The 17,203-nt window shown below is 37.8% G+C and overlaps 2 protein-coding genes across 2 annotated transcripts; one reads left to right on the top strand and one right to left on the bottom strand.

Moving 5' to 3' along the window:
* Positions 1 to 2,607: 2,607 nt before the first annotated feature.
* LOC131521984 (transmembrane protein 74) lies at positions 2,608 to 6,058 on the bottom strand. The gene is made up of 2 exons (XM_058747168.1): positions 5,719 to 6,058; positions 2,608 to 4,442 (listed from the first exon to the last, which is right to left on the bottom strand). The coding sequence occupies exon 2, from the start codon at positions 4,381 to 4,383 to the stop codon at positions 3,541 to 3,543; it is 843 nt and encodes a 280-aa protein (XP_058603151.1). The 5' UTR covers positions 4,384 to 4,442; positions 5,719 to 6,058; the 3' UTR covers positions 2,608 to 3,540.
* Positions 6,059 to 12,043: 5,985 nt separating this feature from the next.
* Positions 12,044 to 16,603, top strand: trhra (thyrotropin-releasing hormone receptor a). The gene is made up of 2 exons (XM_058747064.1): positions 12,044 to 12,823; positions 14,384 to 16,603. Exons 1-2 carry the CDS (start codon positions 12,044 to 12,046, stop codon positions 14,813 to 14,815), a joined length of 1,212 nt encoding a protein of 403 aa, XP_058603047.1. The 3' UTR covers positions 14,816 to 16,603.
* The last annotated feature ends 600 nt before the right edge of the window (positions 16,604 to 17,203 follow it).

The raw sequence follows: 17,203 nt of genomic DNA, 5'->3' as shown, positions 1-17,203 counted from the left end.
ATTATGTATAACAATCCATCTTGAAAAGCAAGCATGCTGCACTTTTGTGGGTAAGCTTCAACAATAAAAGTCAGTTTAGATGAGAACAAATTAATCTGATGCCAGCTAAAGCACACCTATCTGTAACTGTTATTGAATTCTAAAACCTTGATTTATCCTCTTCAGGTGTTTTAAAGCTCCAAATGTTGCAGAAAGGTACATTTCTAGAAAAACGAATGAATGCAGTTTGCTAAGCTAAAAGCAAGATATCATCTTATAATAATATTTTATGTGATGACAGACTCCTAATGACACTATTTGGAGACTTTTAATGCAAGTGGGACAATATGATTGTCTTTGCTGACTCAGCATTGAAAGCAAAGTAGCATTTGCAAACAAGTGTGCATGGAGCCTTCAAATTTGACTTTTCCATTTTGCAATTGAATCTACATTGTTTATCCAGACAGGTAGAAACCTCTCCGAGCCAAAGAGGCCCCTCAGAGATTTCCCGTGGGCTTTTAGAAGCATCCTTATTCCACCTCATAATGACAAATGCTTCAGGCTAATAGAGCTGATGGGAGAAACTAATCTAGGTGCTAACGCAGAGTGCAGGGGAACATAGTTCCATTTCAGCTAAAGAGCTTAAAAGATTGAATTTACATTACAAAGAGATATCAAGTCTAATGTTAATAAACCTTGGTAAGCCATACAAATACCTACATTGTGCTGCTACTAAAAATAATGCTGGGGAAATGCAGCCAAGAGTTGGGGTCAGATCCCTGAGGCTGTCTCAGTAGAGTGCTCTTCTCAGAAATCAATACCACTGGAAATTTTCCACAGGGTTTCCAAGGGTACAAGAACACACACTTCAACTTTCCATCAAATACTGGAGCATTTCTGTAGGAACAAGTGGCATCCCTGTGCTAGTAAATGAAGCAATAGGACTAGATGACTAAAAGCTTCCAGTGAGGTTAATGTGTTCCATCTTGAGAAGTTGAAGTGTACAACAAACAACTGCACAAAAACATCTTTATTGGAAACGCTGCAAGTGCTTAAGTTGATTCAATTCGTCCGTAAAGTCTGCAGTGCTGAGCGTATTTTCCAGAAAAACCCTCATTCTCTTTAATCATGTATCTTGGAGAAAGGAGGAGAACCCAGATTTCCTAGAACATATGGCTTATGGAGGCAAGCTGTCATGGATGTCACATACTAGGTGTACTCTTACAGGACAGTGTGGTTTGAAATGGACAGCATTGCTATTTTCAGCATTGACTGGACTTCAGAAACACACTTTTTTTTTTTAACAGAAACTAGGTTGCAAAGAGTGTTTTTTGTTTTTGTTTTTTGTAAAGAACTTCTCACTTGTCGATAAAAATGTGTGAATTGTACATTCGTTAATAAATATTGCAAGTTATACTTTATATAGCCTATATTATGGTGGCCGAGAGAGTGCAACGCGCTGCAACTTCAGAAAACACATGCAAATAGAAAAAGCACCAGCAAATCAAGAAAACATCTTCTAACAGCAGGTGCTGCAAATGCTCACAACACAAACAAATAAAGAAACGCTTCTTTGTTTGTTTGGTTGTGTTGTGAGTATTTGCAGTGCGTGTCTTTATTTGGGTGTGTTGTGAGCATTTGCAGCGCATGTGTTGTCAAATTGATGAAGTTGTTTTCTTAATTTGCAGGTGTTTTTTTTCTATTTGCAGCGCGTTGAGCTCTCTCGGCCACCTTACTATATCTTACCGCGCGCGCCAAATTTCAATAGAAAGTGCGCTTTATGGATACCTCATTGCCCAATGTGACTTCTGTTAGTAAGCGTCAATTTTGTGAACTGTAAATTTATGCGCTCTGACTGATCTTACCATCTACTAATAAAAAACGCGTAAATAGAAAGTTAAATATTCGTTCGTAAAAAAAAAAAAAGCATTCATGCTTACCGCGCGCGGCAAACTGCAATAGAAAGCGCGCGATACTGTTGATATTATGGTTCCCTCCTACAGGCGAATGGGGATATATTAGCGTCTATTTTGTGACAGGTAATATAATATGCGCTCTGGTTAACTAATCTTACTAAGTGTTCCGTTTACATGCTGCTTTCAAATCAGCTCATTAAAAGTGATTCTATTAACATTTCTAATTTCCCTTTGAGACGCCCGGTAGTACCGTCCTAGATAATGTGGGCAATTACCAATGACTCATTATAGGCCTAACATTTAGATCTCACTCATTGTGAGAAAAATGTTATGAGTAATTTACCTGTAAAATTGCAACATCCATATTACAATCAGTCAGAAATGTATACATTTTTGTTACTGCTAAATTTGAAGCATCTACACTGCTTTACTGCTTGATAAGGCATTGCTAATATAAAGTAAAAACACCAGAAAGTTTAATTAATGAGTTTTAAAGCTAAAATTCTTTCAGCAGAATGACATTTGATTCAATCTTTTTTTTTTCTTCTTCCTCAGTAATACTATGGACATAACCAGTTAAGAGTCAGACAGATGACTCATGATCATGTCATGTTCAGGTTTTAAGTGGTCACACTTATCGCAGTCAAATACAGGCTACTGATGTAGCACAAGCAATAAAACACAAAATCAAGAATAATATAATTTTATTTTCATATCAGAAAGTGAGTCTTAAGTTGAGTTTTATGAATTGTCATTAATCATCAGAGTATGCACTGATACAGATGATATGTATATGATATAGTAAGTCTTATGATAAATCCTGTGAGTGATATTTTTTTCCATTTGTGTCAATATCTTGTTACATACTGAGAGCCTATAGGTTCAACTGTGTGTATACAGTGTCAGTGAAGATACAGTAGTTATGCTTTGCTATCTCAGAGAGATAGATTTAAATTTCCAAAAGATAGCAAATCATTGTGTGGCAGCTTCCTCCATTAAATATTTATAAAATATTTTAGCACTTTGGGGAGGGGGGGGGGGTAGTATTGGATTTCTGCATGGCCCATTCCACACATGAACTAACAAGGACAATCTGAGGAAATAATGGCAAAAACATCCCAATTATACGCTGTAATTTTCTCAGTGTAACACAGAACAATGCTTTCTGAGGATCTGAATACACCAGAGTGCTCTAAAGCAGAAACTGTGTAGCCCTCAATCACTCTACATACCATGACGAAATGGCTGAAGTGGAAACATTTCAGTATTCTGAAAGAGTAAGAAAGAGGCAGTAGGTATTAGCAGCAGGTTTCTGTACAACAGGACTCATTTCTTTTAGATCTCTTACTTTCAGCTTGGAAAGTAAGGGTTCGAATACTATCAGAAACCTCATTTAACTTCCTGCCACACAACCTGAAGTTCGAACCTCTGTTTATTCAAAAATGTACTTGCTTCATGATTAATACAAATTATATCATGCTGTGTCTTTCTGAAGCCTGAGAAATCTGTTTTGTGATTTGATGGTGTTTTGTCTGCATCAGTAAGCAATATTCACTGACACAAGGTTGAAAAACAAGCTCTTTTGGCCATGCTGGAAAGGTCAACATTACATTTGGCAGTCCAATAGAGAAAATGGAGAAAACAGTCAACTAATGGCATCGCCATTCTCCTCCTCGACCAAACTATGTGGTGGCGATGAGCGACTGGGACTCGATCTTGTTCTTAAATTAATCGAACCATAGAGCTTTGTAGAGTGCTTTGAATAAGCAAAGGCTTTCCTTCTGTACATCTCACCTTTCCACATCGAAATCATTAGCAGAGTGGACAGCACCACCCCGCCTAGGGTGAGAAGGCAAAGGCCGGCGATAACACACCTGTCAAGGTGTGCGCCTATCCTAGCGCTCTCGTTCTCGAGTCTTTCCATTTCACGTGCAGAGACGTTGTCGGGGTTCACTCTGACGTCACGAGGGACCGTGTATGATATGATCACCAGCGAGATCCCGGTGATCAGGAACGTGACTGCGCTGATGAATCCGTAATCCACGGATTTCCCCGAACTCTCTGAGCTGAGGTCGATGTCGGACATCATCGACAACTCCTGGTGGCCCTCGGGACGGATTTCGCTCGAGGAGTCGTGGAGCGAAGCCGCATGGCGGGCACTTTTCTCGCTCGTGTCCGGGGTGGCCAACCGGAGATTGACATTTTCATCGACGTAAGTGAACGAGGTCTCCAGCTCCTCGTCACAACACACCCTGACCTTCTCTGTGGGCTGATGCCGGTGCTGGCCATGTTGTCCTCTGACAGGAGCCGTCCTTGGTGCTGAATTACACTGTCCCTCACAGGCAGGCGCCTTCAGAGTGGGAGAAGCGTCTTCCACCGAACTGTTTAGCCTGTGAACATGAAGAGGGCTAGAAGACCAATCCAGTACCCCGGGGGGATCAGGTCTTCCCCCTCTATTATCTATGTAGAGTAACTCCACCGAGGCCATCAGATCCACTCCCACGGATCACTTTGGTTTCTTGCCGCATCAAGTCATCCACACTATACCTATAAACACATAAATTACAATACTTCAGATGAGAATTCAACTCACAGAGCATCTATATTGAAGCTAGTGACTAATGAATAGTTTTTTTTTTAAATAATACAAATTATCTGTACATTTAAATGTCTGAAAGAACAGATTTTTTTGTTTAACTCCTGCTTTTGACACAATGATAACTAATTAGCATACTGCAACAAAAACATGTTTTTTATGAATATTTTAATAATAATTATTTAAAACCACAGATGGTCGCACAATTGTTGTTGTTTACCTTTGTTGTATGCCATTACAATTAAAATTCTTATTTGTTCTTGACAATCTAACTGTTATTAAATACTATGTGTCAAGCATTTCTGTACACGTTACTGGACTTTGCTCAGAAATTTCTCAAATTCTGGCCAATGACCAATTATAAGAGACCTGATTTGCAAATTTTTGACAAGATTTACACATAAAGTGTTACTGGATTTTCCTTTGTAGGTCAGTCTAGTGTACTACAGCACGTGTCCCAAGCACAACTGTGACTCATGCATACTATTTACTGCTCTAACCTATTTATGCACACTACAATGGTCTAGCAACAGTTAATGACTGTATTTGAACGAAATCCATTGCCTCTTTAATGAAAGACGATTAAAGTTACTGATTAGCCCTACTTCTTCAATATCCAATTAGCAAAGCAATCCGTATAAACCCCAAGATAAGCTATAAGTCCCTTTAAAACGCATGGCTCATGGTCGATGTGGATACAGACACTACACTTCACAGTAGAGATCGATGATATATTTTTACGACCAATATCAGTATCAGTACTTTTATATGTAAATGCTTTAATAACCAATATCCATATTATTTTAATTCGTTTTATTATATTTATACAAAGTTGTTTTGAAATGTATGTATATTCAACATTTAATCAACATTAATGAAACCAATAAACTGAAAAAGTGTGAATATCAGTATACAAACATGTCAAATCGATTATTGGTATATAGCTACTACTCGGGAAAAAAAAAAATGACAATAAAGTCATCCCACAAATCATCACATCTGCAATAGCTAACACGATACACAATAGCTAAACCGGTATACCATATACACATATAAATATAGTAGTTTTGGCACGTGTCCATCAGGCTGCATCGTTACACTCATCAATAGGTCATAGAATATCCCGCAAAGAAAGCGGCACAAACAGGACACATTCCTCATCTCACTATATTTAGACGCAAATCACACATTGTTTGTTTGGCATAAACAAATGTTCTTGGATAATACCTTCTCGTTTGCTGAACATTTTGGCCTCCCGGCTGCTGCTCTCTGCCGTTCTCCCTCCCACGCTCCGTTTTAAAGATGAACTGAGCTCTTGATAGCCAAATTACAGATTCTACTATGGCAAAGGCTTGGTTATGAATATTCATTAGGCAGTGATGATGATTCTCAGCAACCTTCCTATGGGGAAGTGTTTTAGTATGAATATTAATAAGATTGCGCTGAGGTATCTTAGTTGATGTCCTATAGCGAATGTCACCTCATTTAATTTTAATTAGGTGTTGGTGACGTTCCTTGCGAACGTTCCAATGGAGAAGCAACGGCTTATGAATATTAAGTCCAGTCTTCGCCATAGTAAGATTTGTAAATTCTACGCCTCGCTGATTTACATCACTCTTGCGTTTTCAAGTAAATCATAAGAGGTTTAAAATTGTATTGGAACCATGGGAAATGAAGTTCTCGGAAGCGAAAAGTAATTATTTTTCTGAACAAATCACCAGCATATGACTGGAAACTACAGCCTGGAGATATTTCCTACTATGACCAGTAAGGAGCAGCGACTGTGCTAAACCACACCCATTCTACACCATCTGCTCTGTGGTCCTTTGAAAGCTTGAAAGATTACTGGTCAGTTTGAAGTCTGTATAGTCTAATTTTTAATATACCAGATCATATTCTTCAAAATGACCTTGTTAACACATCTTTACGTTATTTATTACTACTATATCATCCATAACCAAATATAGCCCGTTTTTTTTTAAAGTATAGGCTACTGCTCTGTGGTTATTAAAAGCTTAAGACTTGAATCAGTCAAAAAATTAAGAATATCTCATCAACATGATGTTTTATTTCAAACGTTTTCAAAGGAAAATTCAGAAAATATCCCTAACTAGCATTTCCGATCTCTCCTTGTCAACAAACAATCAATATTATTTCCACAGATTCCGTGCTATTGTGTTGACCAATACAAAGGATGACTTCGGCTCAAAGCCAGACAAGTTCCCATTTAACGGATGAGTCTGCAGAGAAGTGGGGCTTACTCAGCCAGAGATTAATGTCCCAGACTGGTGGAGGCTCAGCTCAGGGAGTATGAGGTGCAGAGTCATGAATTCCCATCTGTCACTGCAGACTTTATGAACATAGGTGGAGTAGCTGTATGCTGCAGTCAGTTTGGACTATTTTCAACAGGACGGAAATCTCAGAAGGGTGCACAGCTTATTTTCTGCTGCATGCCCCTCTGAGATTTCCATACCGTCAGCTGCCAGCTGAGCCAATCCTGCATGCATTGCCAAGGACGAAATTGAGTTTCAGAGCCTTGGGTATCAATCAAGTCACCTTGGAATGCACAGAAGCGTGCTGTGGCTCGACAGTCTATCCTCATGTTGTTTGGAGCAGGTGGCTACACAGAGTGATACGTAGGCACTAAATAACATCACGTACCAAGCAACAAACCTGCAGTCACATACCTTTGCTCTCGCATCTGTATGTAATAACGAATAAAGGCAAATTAAAGGTGTATCAGTCCCTAATTATAAATAAAATGTATTACATGATCATTTCTAAACTGCAATAATGAGATGTTATACTGGAACAAACACGTATAAAATTTGTTTGTTTGTTTTATGACCTAGAAGCCAGGCATATTCTCAGAACCAGGGGTGTGAAACCAGGTGGTGATGCTTGTCTGGCAGTCTGTGCCAATAAGGTTACTATTTTCACCAGCTGCCTCCCAGAGGTCAACGTGCATCCACTTTAGCCTAAAGGAGCCAAAAGGAAATGAACTTGAAAAATAATGTGACGTGACACTCACCTGTGTACCTGCTGACCTATATAGTCTAGGTGAGTATGTTGTGCAAACAAAACTTTGCATTGATTTTGAACATTTCAGATGACTACTATGAATAGATGACTGTTACACTACCGTTTAAAAGTTTGGAGTCATAAGATTTATTTTGAACTATCTTTATTTGCTAAAAAAAAATCAAATAAAATACAGTAAAAAGTAATATTGTGAAATATTATTACAATTTAAAGTAACTTTTCTATTTTAATATATTTTAAAATGTAAATTATTCCTGTGATGGCAAAGCTACATTTTCAGCAGCAATTACTCCAGTCTTCAGTGTCACGTGATCCTTCAGAAATCATTCTAATATTCTGATATGGTGCTCAAATCAATTGTTGTTGAAACTGGTTGTGCTGTTTAATATTTTTGTGGAAACTAATGCTTTTTTTCAAGATATTTTGATAAATGAAAAAAAAAAAAAACACAAAAAAACAGCATTTTAATGTTTTTTGTCTTTACTATGACTTTTGATTAGATTAATGCTAAATAAACATTTTTAAACAAACAAACAATCAATTAATCTTACTGACCCACGCTTTTGAATGCAAGTGTATTAAATATAGGACACACAAAAAGCACTCAATTTACTAGTTTGACGAGTGGTTGAAAATAAAAAAAGTAGTTATTCTGGACGCTGGTTATTGTTGAGGATTTTGTAACTGATTAGATGCCGAGGACATTTCATGCTTTATTAGAACCTCAATGACAGTGTCTTTGTTAAAAATACAGACAAGGTAAGCGAATGCGAGTAGGTAGAGAAGGGAGGAGCTGTCCTTGGTGCTGAGCACAGTGACTCGATTACAACTGAGCTCAGGCTGAAATCACTGCTGCCCACAGAGCTAAACACGTCTGTCACACGACATGTGATCCAAGGTCACACACTATGCGATCCAGGAGTTGTGCATTTTAGGCTATGTTCAGAATGGAATCGACATTGCAGTTTAATTCAGCAAGTGGTTTCCAAATATCATCTTAATGTTTCATGCAATTCTGCATTAAAAATGTCATAAGTCTTTGCAGTCAGATGAATAATTTATTTTTTAATTATTAAAAATAAAAGAGAAACAGAATCACAACTGATATTCCAGTTCATCCATCATGATGGAAGTTGGGCTGCATATAGAAAACATGTATAGTGAGCACAGTATTATATATGGTAGTATGCTATTCTGAATAATGTCTCAGATAAGGAGGTATATGTCTAAAAGAAAGCTCTTGAAAAAAAAGAAGAAAAAAAAGAGGAATAATACTCTGACAAAGACCCTTCTAAACTCTTAAGCCTCTTAAATACATACAGTATAAGACAGAAATTTTAGGGCATGATGGACAGCTCTTTTTAATTATTAAACATCCTTGAAGGTCATTGAAAATAGTGACTCACAAAATGTTTTGATTGTATCAAATATGAGCTCATCCTTATCCATTTAAAATGATAACAACACTACGTCCACTATCCCAAAGTTTTAATTGACAAAAAGGTTTTTATAGAATATGAGTAATCTTGGACATAGAAGTATCTCCATTGTCCTTGAACATGTTAGTATTATTGTAATAAATTTAATTTGATGAAATGGGTCGATGTCGTCACCACCAAGTACCTGCACTCATCTAATTTTTCTGATATGAACGGACTCTCTTTGCAGCCAATAACGGGAGCGCATGGAATGACTAGTTTCACCTCATTGTGTGCACGGCCTTTTGGATGGGAGACGTGCAAATTGGGATGTAGAAACGGGCTCTTGTCATTAGGAAAATGAGAGATTCCTGAGTCGCAGCCAGAAATTGTATTTATTCCTTTGAGATGCTGGCTGCCAAGCTTTGAGTGGTCTGCTGGCATTGTATCGGATTAAGAGCAGAACAACATCTTTGTGTTTTAAATTCTGAAGTTTGCTGAAATCAAATTCAATTAGAGAATGAATGATTCATACAGTCCAGCAGACTATGAATTATTCATTACATTTCCATAACAAATGATGAAATCACAGCCCTGTCTTTATGAATGCTTGTCACGCTCCCATATTCATAAACTTGTGCGTCTCAGCTTGATAATCTCTCAGATCTCTCGCAGGCTTTGCTTGTTCTTTTCAGAGTAGAAGTTGGGTGATGAACCATTACAGGAAGTTAACTTTGATCAATGCAATGCCTTTGTTTCTTTCTCAAGGAGATTTGATGAACAATAGCTTCCAGATTTTATTCATCTCATAATTTTGCCTAGCCATAGTTTGAGTAGAGTTGAGATGAAGTAGGAACCGTATTGGGCTGTTATGGGATGCAAAATACATTGCAATAGGACTCATCCTAGTACCTAAAAACATCCAAAAGTCCACCTTGGTAATGGTAATGTGATGTAAAATTTCCCAACAGTATTTTTAGTAGGCTAATGATAAATAACTTTTATGAATCTGTTAAAAGCATTTTAAATATATGATGGTAATGCAATCAATGATGGTAATATAGATGAAATTAAATATTTAGGAGTAAAGTGTTCAGTTGCTTTTGCTTTCTTGAAATGGATCACAAGCCTAAGAAAGAATTCTAGAATCTGCAAGTTTTTGGGGACTATTTGTGTGGTTATTCAACATGTCCACAAGATGGCAGTCAAACACTAATCGTGCAAAGAAGTATATGAAAAGTCAAACATTTACATAAGGTAATGGATGATCATCTATATTAAGATAATTTATATTGTATTTATATTGTACAAACAATTCATTATCTATCTAGAACTTTTAAACAAATAATAAATCTGATCGTGCTTCCATTTTTCTACGCTTGTGTACACTTGCAAAGGTATAGAAAGATTAATAGCTGAAAAAACACTTCACTGCATGAAGCTTCTACTGAAATGTTGTTGATATTTTTTAAGGTGGCCATAATGGATTATGTCTTTATGGCCGTCAGATAGAGCCATAAACTCTACAAATTGATCTGGTCTTCGCATAATGGAAAAGTGGAATGACTTGTAGCACTTTCTGTCTGTAATAGCCTTCATGATATATATATATATATATATATATATATATATATATATATATATATATATATATATATATATATATATATATATATATTAAAGAAACATCTAAACATCCTGAAAAAATCCAAAAGATTTGACAGCTTTAAAGTGATTGTTAACTGCTATTAACTTTTCTCAAGAATATAAAAGTAATCTGTGTCAAGTCTTGAGAGAGCACAAAAGCTGTCAGAAATTATTAATTATTTTTGTGACATAAATGATACTGTGTGCTTTTAACAAAGAACACATTTAACAACACATTAAGAATGAGCAAAGATGAACCAACCTGAAAAATCTCACGCCAATCAAACATTAAAACGATAAAGGCCGTTCATACCAGGACCTAACTATAACCATAAAAGACACAATTTTAAAAATCGTTCTACATTTAAAAGAAGTCCAAATCACAGCTATAACGATAACAGCACAGATGAACTATATAGATGGAATCACTTTCAAAAGATTTTTTTTTTCTTGGTGTGAATGGACTTCAGTGCTCCAAAACTAAAGTTTTTTGTTTGTTTATTTGTTTTGTTTTTTTACAGATAAAACTAGCTTTTTATCCACTTACTTAAAAATCTCATTTCAGTTGACCTGTTTGTATACAAATACAATGTCAAATAACAATTGTAATGTTATACATTATAGCTCAATTCACAAAAATTATGATGAATTTTTTTGTCATCATAAATATACTGAAGACTATTAAGACCTGTGCATCCTCGGTGGATTCAGTTAAGTGTCAATAATAGCTCTCCTCCGGGTGTAAACCTCTTACATTCTGCGGGTGAAATCAAACTTGGCCAGTCTTCCTGGGCTTGGATCAATCTGTAACCTTATCACAACCCTTGAAACAAACAGCCTAAAAGCAAGCACTATCAGTTATGATATACCCAAAGCAAACTGACTTTTAAACAAACACAATATTGCAGAGGAACACTGTAATTAGAATGTGAAATGGGCCTATATTTAGTTTTTTTTTTTTTTTTTTTGGCAGTTTAGCCAAGAAACCTATAATTGAACAGAACGTGTGTTGGAGACTCTTCCTCTCTTGCTTGCTGCTGCGGCATTACGCACCGCACAACCTGCCCTTACTGACGCTGTCGGTCTCATATTAGGGTTACAGGGGTCTTTGAGAGACCATATCAGCCTGTTCAGCCCTGGGCGGTGCAACACCTCTGTCAGCTTTCTGCAGTTATGCACGCCGGGGACAGGATTTTTATATATCACACAAATTACCACGGACACATTCTTGGCTTTGCACCAAACGCAAACGCTTTCATTTTCATCTCTGAGATCTAAAGTCTGCTGTGAGCGGTGTTCTATTCAAGAAGGACATTAAAACTGCACAAATTTGGTCTTGAAGGAATTGTCTTTCTCTGGAATGTTGAAACAATGACCTTTTTGCGCGCGTCCTGAAGAGCTGAAAGGTGATTTTTGCGCAAAAAGAAAAGAAAACCAAGAGGAGCATGGAGAACAGCACTTTATTAAAAATGAACAACGGGACTCAGGCTACGATATGGACTGATTATAGTATCGAATACAAGGTCGCTAGCATCTTATTAGTGATTCTTATTTGTGGAGTTGGAATTGTTGGCAATGTTATGGTCATTCTTGTGGTCTTAACGACCAAGCACATGCGTACCCCAACTAACTGCTATTTGGTGAGTCTGGCAGTTGCCGACCTCATGGTCCTGACTGCAGCCGGGCTGCCCAACATCACCGAGAGTCTGTTCGGTGGCCACTGGGTGTACGGATACGCTGGGTGCCTCTCCATCACTTATTTTCAGTACCTGGGCATCAACGCGTCCTCCTGCTCCATCACAGCCTTCACCATTGAACGCTACATCGCCATTTGCCACCCGATAAAAGCGCAGTTTATGTGCACCCTCTCCCGAGCCAAAAAGATCATTGTTCTCGTTTGGGTTTTAACGTCCCTCTATTGTGTTATGTGGTTTTATCTTTCCGACACGAAAAAGGACGTTTATGATAACGCTGTCCTCGTGACATGCGCATACAAAGTATCTAGAAACCTGTATTTGCCCATATATTTCACAGATTATGCCGTGTTTTATGTTATCCCGCTTTTGCTGGCCACTGTTTTATACGGGTTGATCGCAAGGATTCTTTTCCTCAACCCGCTCCCGTCGGATCCCAAGGAAAGTCGAAGAAACTGGAAAAAGCAGTCGTCCGTGCATGGGAACTCCAGGAGTTCCTCCAGCAGCACAACTGCTGCTTCTCGGAGACAGGTAAAGAGCTGATTTTATCTGGTTTATTTTACTCAGAAGTTAGTTTTCTTCTGTGCGTAATTGTGCGCTTGCAAGTTCTAGTAGCATTCACTGGTTTGGAACGCGCATCTTTCTCCCAGTTTTCGATTTCTTGACTGTTCCATATATGATGCTTTTAGTAGGCTACTTCTGAGGAAACAATATTAGCATGAATACATGCATAGCATATACATACATAATACAATTATTGTTTCAGTTTGTTCCTTCGGACAGTCAGTTGCAAATCTAAACATTCAAGAATACAATTCCAAAAATGTTATACAAATAGCCTACTTTTTAATGATTAAAAAAAAAAAGAAGAAAAAAAGAAAAGAAAAACGTTTTAGAGGGGACATACATGCAGTTCAAATATTTCTTCCTATTCATTAATTGAATAGAAGTATCAATGCAATAATGTTAACATTTCATTCATTATACGCTCATTACAACAAGACTAATAATCTTTCATTTCACAGTAACTACATTGTTTAAGTCTAACGAGCTCGCGATTCACTTAAAAAGAACCTTCTCAAGAGTTATCTGTTCGAGATTCTGATCGCTATGTGTTTGATTCCCTAAAAATCTCATATTAGATTCATTTGGGGATATCTCTGCACTGGTCGCGCGCTCTACGTTTTAAAGAGTCGAATCATTAGAATCACTCGTTCGAGATTCTGAATACATTGGTCGTACTTGATTCACATTAAAGAGCCGGCTCATAAGAGCCATTCGTTTGGGAACCGAACTACACTTGTTTCGCTGTATAGACTCGGTAGCTGTGTTGCGGTGAATAGAGTGTGCGGGAAACATTTGTGATGTAGAACACAGGCGTTTGCTGATTATTTGAGAAATGTTATGTGTTATGATGGTCACATAGCCTCCAGCAGGTAAAGGTCCAAATGCATAGTGAAGCCAGACAGCATCTGATAAACTCGGAGCGACTGCACTTGGGTTGTTGTTGTTGCTCTAGGGCTCTTTGACTTGTCCAAACATGGTGAGAAAACACACCTCTCATGACCTTTATAAAAACGAGTCTTAAACCCATGTAGCAAATCTCTACAATGAATGAACCGTGACATGTTATGGTGTGTTAATACATTTGGGAATAATCTGGCAAACAATACAACAGCTGTACCGTGACAATCATGTTAACACTGTTGCAAAAGGCCAAGATGGAGTGAGAAATTAAAATGAGCATGCTGGTACATCTCTAATAGGAGACAGGTATCCTGCTAGTCCATATTTATAAAAAAAAAAAACACATTACTTATTAATCAGTATTGAAGCAGCAATACAAATTGAGTTTTAATTGGTACACAATAAATTCAAAACTTATCTATATATCATTTAAACAGTTGAGGCTAATAATAATATATAGTGTAATGTAATGTAATAATATAAAATACAGTATGTTATAAAAAATTGCATAGATTTATCAAAATGAGATTGAAGAGGATTTTTGTTTTAAAGAAATGTATTAATAATGAGGGATCAGAGAGTTACATATATAACTGAAAACTTCTGTCATCCTCTTTGCTGTAGGTGACAAAGATGCTGGCAGTGGTGGTGATCCTTTTCGCTCTGCTGTGGATGCCCTATCGGACACTGGTGGTGGTCAACTCCTTCCTCAAGAAGGCCTATCTGGACACCTGGTTCCTTCTGTTCTGCCGTCTCTGCATCTACTTGAACAGCGCCATCAACCCTATCATCTACAATGCCATGTCTCAGAAGTTCCGTGCCGCTTTCCACAAGCTCTGCCATTGTGGTCCCCAGCGCTCTGAGAAGCCCCCCACGTATAGCGTGGCCCTCACGTACAGCGTCATCAAGGAGACCTCCAATGGAGAAAGCCCAGACCACTATACCACAGAGCTGGACGACATCCACGGAGCCGCCGAAGAGCTTCTGTCCAAGAGGAAGAGGCTATCGTTTAAAGAGTCCTCACTAGCTTGTAAAGACACATTGGCTAGTGCTTAGATCTAAAGTTGCTTAATTTGCACTTTCACAGTGCCTCAGTGGCCTATTGGATTGGCCGCCACATAGAAACGGCATTTTGACAATCATTTACACATTCGAAACAAAGCAGATTTACTCATAACCTAAACTTATTTAGTAGCTGTAGACCAAAATAGGTCTAGTCCAGTCTGTGAAGGCGAAGTAATGCTCCTGAAGCAATCATGGGTGAGGACAGACAGACGATTGGATGGGTGATTGAACATGACTCTGTGATGGTATTGATTTGGAGGTGATTATGTGTGTGAGCTAGGCTGCACGATTAATTGAAATAAAAACTGCAATTGTGATATGTCTGCGATTTGATTCAGTTGATACATGCGTTGCATGTTTCAAGACTCATGCTCTCAAAGAGGCAGCATTTTGAGTGCACAAGCATCACTTTTTGCCACTTTCTGCATATCTCCCATTGAAAAGTAACTAGAGACTTGTGACTGGCGTGTCCCGAATACCCTGTGTGAAGTGTGGCACTGTGTTCTGTTACACACGAGCAGCTCGTGATAGTGTTTTCAGTATCTCAAAGTGGCTTGGTTTGCAGTAAAAGCTTTTCTGCATCTGCTTAGTTTGAGTGGCTGCATGCATTTGGGAACAAAGCATCTTCCCAAACTGTAATGAGAAGCACTTATAAGCTGGCTGTTTAAAGAGAAAAGAGAACCTTTAATGGCTCCATTTGGCTCCGTCCCTCTGGCAAAATAAAATCACAATTGTTATCCGAAAAATCGCAATTACATTTTTCTCCAAAATCGTGCAGCCCTAGTGTGAGCTGAGGGATGAATTCTTCGGTACTTCCAGTCAGAAGATTTGTACCTGTGGACCATTAGCCATTAGCGATGGCTAATGGTCACTGTGGCAACAGCTGCACGCATCACTGCCAAATAATCACTCTGCAAAACTTTTTCCAGGAACAGTTGTCACATTTTCAGTCACTGCACTCCGAAAAAATGGACGGTTGATTACCTTTTGGCTCCCATTTGTTTCAGTTGTAAGCTCAATATTACAATTGTAGAGAAATATCTTGCCCAATAATTCTTTCTTTTGCAAAGGGGTATAAAATTACACCATTATGAGGCTTAAAATACCTCAGTGCACCCAGAGCCATGACACTAAATTTAAGCCCTTGATTTTAGCATTCAGTCACAATTCACACCCACTTCTCAAATTTATCAGTCTACATCTGGCTGTTGTTTTTGTCTTAAATATTGTGCATCATCAGCTGAGGCTGTTTTCTCACAGATCTGTCTGATGCTCACGCTGGCACTGAGATTTCTAAGCAGAGCTCAATTTTGCAGATGATAAGCTGCAAAATTAAGGAGGAGATGAAGATGATCTGTGATTTTGGATGTTTGTACCTTTTGCATCATTGTAGTGTAATGGATGGGAAGGTAATTTAAAAATTATTTTCTGCTGTAAATACCTTGTTTTGATATCTCTCTCCCTGAAAAACAACATTTCAGCTGTAGTTTTCAATACTTGGCTGCTGTAAAATATCTGCATGGACATGGCTTGTGATGTGACATTTTAAACCTAGCACAACTTGAACTGCCCACTTATGTTTTTCCCCCCCTCATAATCAGTGAAAACGTTAGTGGATGAAATGTACAGCTGTTGTGATGTAAACAACAACAACAACAAAAAAAATGTGTGTGGAGATAACATTTGCTCATTATTAGTGTTTAAATAGCCTTTCTTGCTGTTTTAAACATGTTTTGTATTTTGTACAGTTGTTGTTTAAAATAAACTGATAGTAAATGTTTGGGAAATTCCTCTTTGCCTGATTTCCTTTTTATGGTTTAACATCTTCTAAATGTTACTCAGATATCATGCTAATAGAGAAGCTGTAATGTATGAGAATTTCATAACAATAATCCGGCAACATAAAATCCAATCAAATAGATTTCAGCTCATTTCCTCTAAATCATCCCTTGGACACTGTATTTTGTCACAGATTACCCAGTGACACAAAGCCAGGCAAAATTCACACTTGTTTATGAGATTATGAGTGTCTGGGTCAAACTCCTGCCTGTCAGGGCCATTCCTTTTCAGAAGCAGTCCTAAATCCTCACTAAACTATCTGTTCAACTAGAAGATGGATGTAAAAGCTCAAGAGGAAGAGCCTGAACAGCCATTTATTACCATTCCCTCCTGCCCTCCAATAACAATAAATCATCACTCCATATAGAGAAGTGTGTTATCAACAAAGTAGGGGCAATAAATTAAAGAGCACTAACAAACAGAGTGACTGCAGTTGTAAGTGAAATATAATTGGCTTGTTTGAGCATGACGTTGTACCCATGACAAAAAACTTTGTATTTTATAAAAATCACCCTCATGTTATTCTAAACTCAATTTTCA

Source organism: Onychostoma macrolepis, chromosome 16 (assembly GCF_012432095.1).
Source record: "Onychostoma macrolepis isolate SWU-2019 chromosome 16, ASM1243209v1, whole genome shotgun sequence".
Taxonomy (NCBI): Eukaryota; Metazoa; Chordata; class Actinopteri; order Cypriniformes; family Cyprinidae; genus Onychostoma; species Onychostoma macrolepis.
This window is presented reverse-complemented; position numbering and strand designations above follow the sequence as displayed.